The 8,833-nt window shown below is 44.7% G+C and overlaps 1 protein-coding gene across 1 annotated transcript in view; it reads left to right on the top strand.

Annotated features, from left to right (window-relative positions):
• The first annotated feature begins 4,020 nt into the window (after positions 1 to 4,020).
• The window catches only part of serpinh2 (serine (or cysteine) peptidase inhibitor, clade H, member 2), a 40,068-nt gene continuing 35,255 nt past the window's right edge, over positions 4,021 to 8,833 (top strand). The window contains exons 1-2 of the mRNA XM_036146629.1: positions 4,021 to 4,209; positions 7,099 to 7,724. Of these exons, the coding sequence (XP_036002522.1) occupies positions 4,199 to 4,209; positions 7,099 to 7,724 (637 nt within the window). The 5' untranslated portion in view covers positions 4,021 to 4,198. The remainder of the gene's footprint in view (positions 4,210 to 7,098; positions 7,725 to 8,833) is intronic.

Genomic DNA, 8,833 nt, shown 5'->3' with positions numbered 1-8,833 from the left:
TGTCTGTCTCTCTCTCTCTCTCTCTCTCATATATATATATATATATATATATATATATATATATATATATATATATATATATATATATATATATATATACAGTGTGCGATTTGCAAAAAAAAAAAAAAAAACCGAGGGGGGGGGATCATTTCAAAAGTTTTATTAACAAATAAAAGTTTTATTAATAATGGTTAGCTAGCAGGTGCTCTTTCAGGTAGCTAGCTAGATCCAGTAGGTTAGACTTTTGTTTTTAAACTTGCGCCATCTACTGTCGGGAATCGGGAGTGTGTATTAGTTTTCTTTAACCGCTTTTAGCAGAAAACGTAACAATACTCTTTAAAAACAAACAAAAAATTAAATTTACAAATGTGAAGGACACAAGACATGTATTAATATAAATTTTGAAAAATCCTCACTTATTCAGATCGGGGGGGGGATGTAACTAGACCAGAGGGGGGGGACATCACAAACAGAGGGGGGGTAAATCCCCCCCAGCAAATCGTACCCAGTTTATATATATATATATATATATATATATATATATATATATATATATATATATATATATATATATATATATATAGTGAATTGACAATGATGAAACACAGTTTGGTTTCATTTCACCAATACCAGCCAAGTCTGATTACTGTTTAGAGCTGCAGAAATGAGGCATTTCTTAAGCAGAGCCTGTCTGACAACATGAAGTAGGTTAAAAGATCCCCAAAAGTATCAGCTTAGACCCAAATCTAAATAAAATAAAATAAACCGATGAGAAACAAACACTTTGTAACCTTTTTCAGTGATAGATGTCAAATTCATTTCTAAGGCTTTAAGACTCCTCTGAGCCACGGCGAGAGTCATTATCCACTCGTCGACAACTTATCAAGGCGCTAACAGGGGAACCCAGAAGAACATCTGCAGCACGGCAGATCTAATTTAAGAGCAGCGTTCATGATTCTATGATGAGACAGAAGATCCATCTCAAATTTACCAAAGTAAACTTCTGGAAGATCCACCAAAACCTTTGGGAATATATTCTCTAAACTGACGTCTTCACAATCTGGTGTGAAACTGAGTTAAGAACTTCAGGAAAAGAACGCACAGTCAAACAGGGAGGTGATGGCCTGGGGTCGCTTTGCTGCTTTCAGGACCCCGGGACATTCTGTGATCTACTCGTTCAGTCCCACTTGGGTCAAGCAGCAGAACAATTACTCAAAGGCCCCCCCCCCCCCCCGGCAAGTCCTCCACAGAACGGCTCATAAACATAAACCAAAACAAACGAAGGTTTTGAAATGGTATGGACAAAGTTTGGACTTACTGTAAGCAGAGCCGCTGTGGCAACTCCTTATGCAAGTCACTGATGATCAAAAACCCTAAAATATGGCTGAATTAACACATTTCACCAATGAAACTCCTCCATATTTATGGAAAAGACTCACTGCCAGTGGCTGCAGACGTCTCATGGCGGTTATTATATGTATGGGGTGATCACTTCTTCACATATAAGTAAGACCAGGCTGCTTTAGATAGCCTTTTTTACCCCTTAACGGATGAAATCATCATTTAAAAACTTAATTTATCTCCTGTATCAAAAACTGGTTTCATGTTTAAAAAAAAAATGCCAGAAACAGGAAGCCCGCACTGCAAAAACGGATCTAAAAATAAGTAAAATGTTCTTAAAATTTGTGTTTTTGTCCTAGATTTGAGCAGGTGAATAAGACTATCTGCCAATGGAATGAGTATTTTGACCCCTAAAATAAGATAATTAGATATACTGCACTTGAAATAAGATGACGGAGATACATTGTTCCTATTTTAAGTGCAAAAATCTTATTCTATTGGCAGATCATCTTATTTACCTACTCAAATCAAGGAAAAATACACAAATTTTAAGACTATTTTACTTATTTTTAGTTCCGTTTTTGCAGTGCGACCTGAGGAAAGCTGTACCTTGAGGCACACACTTTATCCCAGCTCTGTAAGCGTACGCACGTGTGTTTGCAAATGTTGCCGTGAATGTGTTCCAGGCGGAGCAAGTGATGGCTATCTATCAGCCGGAGCGCTATCGATTTGGCTGGGCTGAATAATTGGCCGGGTCTACGAGCTGTCATGTTTGGCCTGATTGCGGAGCATCGGTGCTGTTGTGCAGTTATCTTCTTCCGTATCCCTCATCCGATCCATCTTCAGCCTCCTTAGCCTCCTCCCTGGGTGCATTGATCAGGACTCGGCGTACGTCTTTAAATCCGGACAATAATCTGCCGTTGCGAAGCGCTGTGGTTGCAAGCTACCCGCCTTCCACGCCTTGTTTTGTTAAGAGGACGTAGAAGGAAGAGGAGAATGCAGGATGAGGACGTTTGGAAGGGCCAGAGCAGACGTCAAAGGGACCTGGCCTAGTTTTTCTTGACAGAGGACGGCAGTTTCTGCAACATAAGGGATCCCCCTGGTAATTTTATCACAGGGACTTAAACCTTTTTGCTGAAATGATGGACTTCTGGGAGACTCAACGTGCCATAATCTATCTAGATTTGATGTGACGGTCACCAAGAAAAGGTGCAAAACCCCATCCTAAAATTTCACAACCGATTAAAGGCATGAGGCGCTTTGTAGGACGATTTTCACAGTTTGGCAACAGTGCAGCCACGAGCTTCAACGTTTTGCTGTCGCAGCTCTATCAATAAACCAACACCAGGTAGTTGCAGGTAACTGGAACGCACCTTTTTTTGTTTGATTTACAAATGAAAGCCTGAGAAGAGTGGCGTGGATTCGCGTTCGGTTCTCTTTTCCCGTGACAGGCTGTTCTGTGAAGGCCTCGGAGTTTTGTTCGGAGAACATTTGAGAGCAAACAGCGTCGCTGAGACCCGGGAGCACACAGCAGGGAGGTTCAGGGAGAAAGACGTGAAGACGTTTAATGCAGGGTTAGGATATTAAACAACCTGCCACCCGTACACAGGAAGAGCATCGGTCACAGAAGCAGCCTGGAGGGTTATGGACACTCTGGAGGAGCAGCACAACTCAAGTGGAAGAATTTATTGACAGGACGGCTATTAGCTGAGAAGTTGTGGCCCTCAACTAATAGTTGTTTATTATCATTAATATATCAACCTATTTTGACTGAAATAAAGCTGAATTAATTTATAATTATCAACAATAATCGTACTTGTGTCAAATATAAAAAGGAGAAACGTTCAACTGTGGATCATGTTCAGTTGATTCATAACCCTGGCCACTAATCATTTAATTTGACCAACCCATCCCATCTAATTTTAACGCACCCGTTTTTGACGGGGATAAACTACTTTTATCAAAACAAATTCTCCTTTTACATCGTTTGAGAACCTTGCCTCATTTCCGACCAGATTTTTTTTAAAAACAAAACCTGGTTAATCTGGCAGGGGCGTTGGATAGTTTTGGGTTTAGACGATGTGCCGAACAGTGGATAGCTGGGAGGGCCCCAGTCCGGGGTCTGTCCGGGGCCCTGATCCGTGTAGGACCCACCCTGTCATATCAAACAGCCAGCTCCACGATGGGAAGGCTGGGTGTCAAATATAATAATATATATATAATATATATATAATAGGAGCCCCTTCTTTTTGGCCAGCAGGAAGCCAAGTCCTTAAAGACCACTGAGGCGAGGAGAAGATCAGTAGCGACCCCGCTCGAACGATCAGGAGAACTGCAGCCTCCTCCTCCTCCTCCTCCTCCTCCTCCTCCTCAGAAATAGATTTATTATCCAGGCCGGGAAAACAAGTTGAACGCATTGGGGGAAAGTGCGTCATTTACTGCCACCTGTAGACTTATGCTCGTTTTAAATCATGTCTTTAATTGTTTTTTTAGTCTTTATACATGTTTTTTCTTACCCTGTAAAGTGGTACAATAGTTTTTTTTAGTTACACAAAGCAATGTGTTTACACAAGACTACATTAAACGCGCAACGATATCACAACTCATACTGTTAATCGGTGCTGGTTCGTTTTTTTTTTTTAAATCCAGCTTTAGGTCCAGCCTCCCAAAACGCGCTCGCTCCACCGAGCCTGGAAGTTTCGGGGAAAAGCTGGGGAGGAAAAAGAAAAAAAAAGTTCATGCTCTCTGTTTCCTGCCACGTCTGAAGCCCCCCTGGTTCGGACCCAGGCTGCCTGCACTTCCTCCGGAGGCTCAGGTGAAAGGAAGGAGAAAAAGAGAGAGAGAGAGAGACGAGTGCATGAATTCACGGTAAATACGAACAAACCGAGCCTTTTCTCTCCTGTTTCCTCTCTGTTTGTCGTCAGGATGTTTTTTTCTCCCTCTCTTTCCCTTTTCTTTAGGAAATCAGAACAGAGTAGGCAGAACCAGACAGCAGCTGTTTCCCGTCTCTTCACAATCAATAACCCGGGGTCTATTTAGCCCTCCCCAACAAGATGAACGACTTTCAGTGTATCAAATTCACCCGCTTGTTCAGTTTGAAAAGCTTTTTTTTTATTACAACTTCTTCATCAAACTTAATTGTCGTACTTTGATATTTTTTTTTATATATTTTTTTTTGTTGGCGCTGCGGGAGAGATAATTATCAAGCGGGGAGGAATTTACAAAAATCCAGTTTGCTGCCGCCGCGGCTCTGCAGGAGCGCGTTGCGCATGTGGGAGTTTGTAACGGGGAAGAGGGAACCCTCAGGCTGTTTACAGTGCTTTATCTCAAATATTAACAGCGAGTTAAAGCAGCAGCGCAAAGGGGACGCCGGTTTGCGCGAAGAACAGAGATGCGCTCTCATGCTTGCGTAATAACGCAGAGGGGGGCGTTCCTCCCGCCCCTCTTGCCATGCGCACACACGGTGCAGGCCTGAGAGATCCATCCCCGCCTTAAACCTTTTCACATTTTATCACCTTGAAACCAGCTGTATTGGGAGATAAGTATTTGCTCACCTTCCACGACTCACCTATGAACTCCTACGTAGTTCTGGAGTGTTTATGGGAATTTTTGACCATCCTTCCAGAAGCACATTTGTGAGGTCAGACACTGGTGTTGGACGAGAAGGCCTGGCTCTCGGTCTCCACTCTAATTCCTCCCGAAGGTGTTCTGTTTGGTTGATGTCAGGGCTCTGTGCAGGCCCGTCCATGTCTTCCACAGCAGACTGTCTCATCCAGGGCTTTGTGGGCCTTGCTCCTTGCACAGTCATGTTTGAAGAGGCCACGATGCAGTCAGACAAGTGCCGTTCGCCTGGCAACCGCCAAACCCAGACTCCGCCATCAGATCGGCAGGCGGAGAGGTGCGGGTAGTCACTCCAGAGAACGTGCCTCCACTGCTCTAGAGTCCAGTGGCAACGTGCTGGACGCCGCTGTCTCTGACGCTTTGAATATGCTGCTATAGGCTTAGACTGCTGGAGGACATCTGGGTCTATTTTTCTCACTGCTGAGTTCTCCTGCTGTTCTCCGATTTGCATTGTTTGTTGTCTTATTTCAGCTTTTAACGTTACTGTGACATCATCCAGGGGAGTCCGCTATATCCATATAAAATAGAAAGGATTCCTGGATCAATGTGTGCTTCTCTGCTTTTTCTGTGTCTCTGCTCTGTCTTCTCTAACCCCCAGTGGGTCGAGGCAGTTGACCGTTCATACTGAGTCTGGTTCTGGTTCTGCTGGAGGTTTTTCCTTCCTGTTAAAGCGCCGTTTTCCTCTCCACTGTCACCTCATGCATGCTCAGTATGAGGGATTGCTGCAAAGCCATCAACAATGCAGACGACTCTCCCTGTAGCTCTACGCTCTTCCAGGAGGAGTGAATGCTGCTTGTCGGGACTTTGAAGCAATGAATTGGTTCCGTTATATAGGAAATTTTTGACCAATCTGTATAATCTGATTGAATTTGACTTTGGAAAGTGCCTTGAGATGACATGTTTCATGAATTGGCGCTATATAAATAAAATTGAATTGAATACCTGATTCTGATTAGTTGGATGCATTTTGTCATTATAGTGCATTATTTTAGGTATGACCAACGCAGAGTAGAGCATAACCATAAAGGGATTTGATATATTAGCGCAGGTAAAAGTATGAACGTTGTGGCATTTATTCTGATTCAGCCCCTTAGAAAGTGCAGCGGAAGGTACTTTATAGAACCAGGTTCTGCTGTATTGTGCTCCATCCATCCTCCAATACTCTCACTACTTTCCCTCTCCCTGCAGAACAATCCCCCCCACTGGATGATGATGCTGCTGCCTCCGCTTTTAATAAAAGGAGTGATCTGGTCAGAGCGATGGGCCTTGTTGGTTCTCAGCCAAACAAGATATGTCTCATGTGGGCCAAACTTTTTTTTTTTTTCCAACAACGGCTTTCCTCTCGCCACTCTTTCATAAAGACTCAATTTACTTTTGCGTTATTGATTGATTGATATTGCCTGGGCAATATATCGGGATTTTAAAAAATATCACCATTTTAAAAAAAAGAAGCAAAATAGGACTATATCATTTAAATCGAGATGGTCTTTGTTACGTTATAATATTACTTTTATGTATTCCCGTAGGTTCTTTTTCAGCCGTTTCTCATATTTATCTGCCGATGTTTGTATAAAAAATGTCCCTGTGAGACATTTGGGACAATGCTTTGATTCAGAGAAAAACGTATTGAGATAAATATAAAAATATTAGTTTTGGCCCGTGTCGCCCGGTCCTATTATTAACTAAATATTGTCTGTGCTTTGGACGAACTCCACCTGAGCTGTGGATGTCTGCTGCTCCTCCAGAGTTACTAAAGGCCTCTTGGGTGTTTCTCCTTAGCCAGTCATATCTGCAGACATGAAGGTTTGCTACGACAACGGCCAAAGACATAAAAAAAAAAAAAAAAAGTGTCACAATTGTCCCAAGATAGAACTAGAACATGAGGAAGCTAGGTGTTATTCCTTTAAGCCCCACTTACAGCTTCGGAGGTAAAACCCATCAGCATTTGTTCCCTGCAGGGCTTGTAGCTGGTTTCCCTGTTACCACTCCTCCATGAGGGCCAGATTTGTTCTTTCCAGGTTGCAATTATGCAGCAATTCCCGTTGCTTTGTCACGTGAACTCTTACTAAAATACTCTGAAGCTTGTTGTAACCATAGCGTCTCACTCTGCCTTCTCTTTTTGCGCTCTCCTTACAGGTCCACGATGCTCGCTCTGTGCCTCCTGCTCTCTCCGCATCTTCTCCTGGTGCAGAGCGGCACCACTGAGCCACCAAAGAGCGCCGTTACCCCAGTGAGCCCCGCTCCTCCTCCTCCTCCTCCCTTGAGCGACTCGAGCTGGGCTCTGGGCGTGCGCCTGTACCGGGCCCTGCGCTCTGACCCCAGCTCCGTAAACCCGCTGTTCTCCCCGCTCCTCCTGGCCTCCTCGCTCGGGGCGCTTTCTGAAGGCTCCGGGGGCCAAACCGCCGGCCAGATCCAAGATCTTCTCAAGCCGCCGTCCGAGGCCAGGGAACCGTTCGGGGAACAGCTCTCCGCGGCGCTGAGGAGCTTCGTCGACGCCAACCGGACCGGCTTCCACGTGCGCTCGTCCTCCGGCGTGTTCACCAAGCAGCCGCCTGCCCTCAGCGGGGCGTTTGCCGGGCTGAGCCAGAGCAGGTTCATGCTGCGGCTCCAGACGCTGGGGAAAGGGGACGCCGAGGCTGACCTGAAGCAGCTTGGCGACTGGGCCAAGGCTGCACTCGGCGGGGAGGAAGGAGCTCCTTTGGAGGCAGAGATCGAGGCTGAAGCCGGGACCATGATCCTGGCTAACGCGCTCCGCTTCAAAGGTTTGTGGGAAAAATCCAGTGTTACAGCAGGACGGTGTGAACAGTTCTGGATTTTTGTCTGCAAGGGTCAGTCCGGCTTCAACCTTTGCCCGCACCTTAACCCTAACAAGTTCCTGATACAGGGCCACACTGAGGGGCGGGGGAGGCGGGAGGGTGTTGTCATGTAGACAAAGGGTAAGGTTGGGGAATCTTGGTCTTTAAAAAGTAGTTTGTCAGGGTGGTAAGAGTAAAGGAAAAGCAAAAAACGTCTCCATTAAAATTATCTTTTGATTTTCTGGAACACTGTCAATTCTCCCAGATAAACTTAGACTGATGGTGTATTTCTTCTCGATTCCACAGCTATGGCTGGTTTAGACGTTTTCTGATTCCCTAAACGTATGGCATCATGCCCTTGAGCAGGGCTTCTTCTGAAGCTGGTTCTAAACCGGTTCTACGAAAACAAAAAGCAGAACCAGTTTGGTTTTCCTTGGCCAGCGAGGAAGTGAACCCCTCTTTACTAGGTTACTAAAAACGTCCCCTTTAGTAAATATTTGATCCTCTATAAAGGTAAAGAAATGTATAGAAAACACTGATAGCGTCATACCTGGTGGCTGACTGTAATGCCGAGGCTAACAAGCCATTCACTAAGGGTGAAGACTTGATCTTGTATGCCACTAAAGACATTTGCCGTGAACTTCTAGGAGAGGCTGTGGAATAATGGCGGCATTAAAAAATCCAGTGTTACAGCAGGACGGTGTAAATGGTTCTGATTTTTGTCTGCAAGGGTCAGTCCGGTTTCAACCTTGGCCCGCACCTTAACCCTAACAAGTTCCTGATACAGGGCCACACTGAGGGGTGGGGGGGGGGGGGGGGGGGGGTTGTCATGTAGACAAAGGGTAAGGTTGGGGAATCTTGGTCTTTAAAAAGTAGTTTGTCAGGGTGGTAAGAGTAAAGGAAAAGCAAAAAACGTCTCCATTAAAATTATCTTTTGATTTTCTGGAACACTGTCAATTCTCCCAGATAAACTTAGACTGATGGTGTATTTCTTCTCAATTCCACAGCTATGGCTGGTTTAGATGTTTTCTGATTCCCTAAATGTATGGCATTATGCCCTTGAGCAGGGCTTCTTC

This window comes from Fundulus heteroclitus, chromosome 14 (genome assembly GCF_011125445.2).
Source record: "Fundulus heteroclitus isolate FHET01 chromosome 14, MU-UCD_Fhet_4.1, whole genome shotgun sequence".
NCBI lineage: Eukaryota > Metazoa > Chordata > Actinopteri > Cyprinodontiformes > Fundulidae > Fundulus > Fundulus heteroclitus.
Note: the sequence above shows the minus strand (reverse complement) of the source record. Positions and strands in the feature narration are given on the sequence as shown.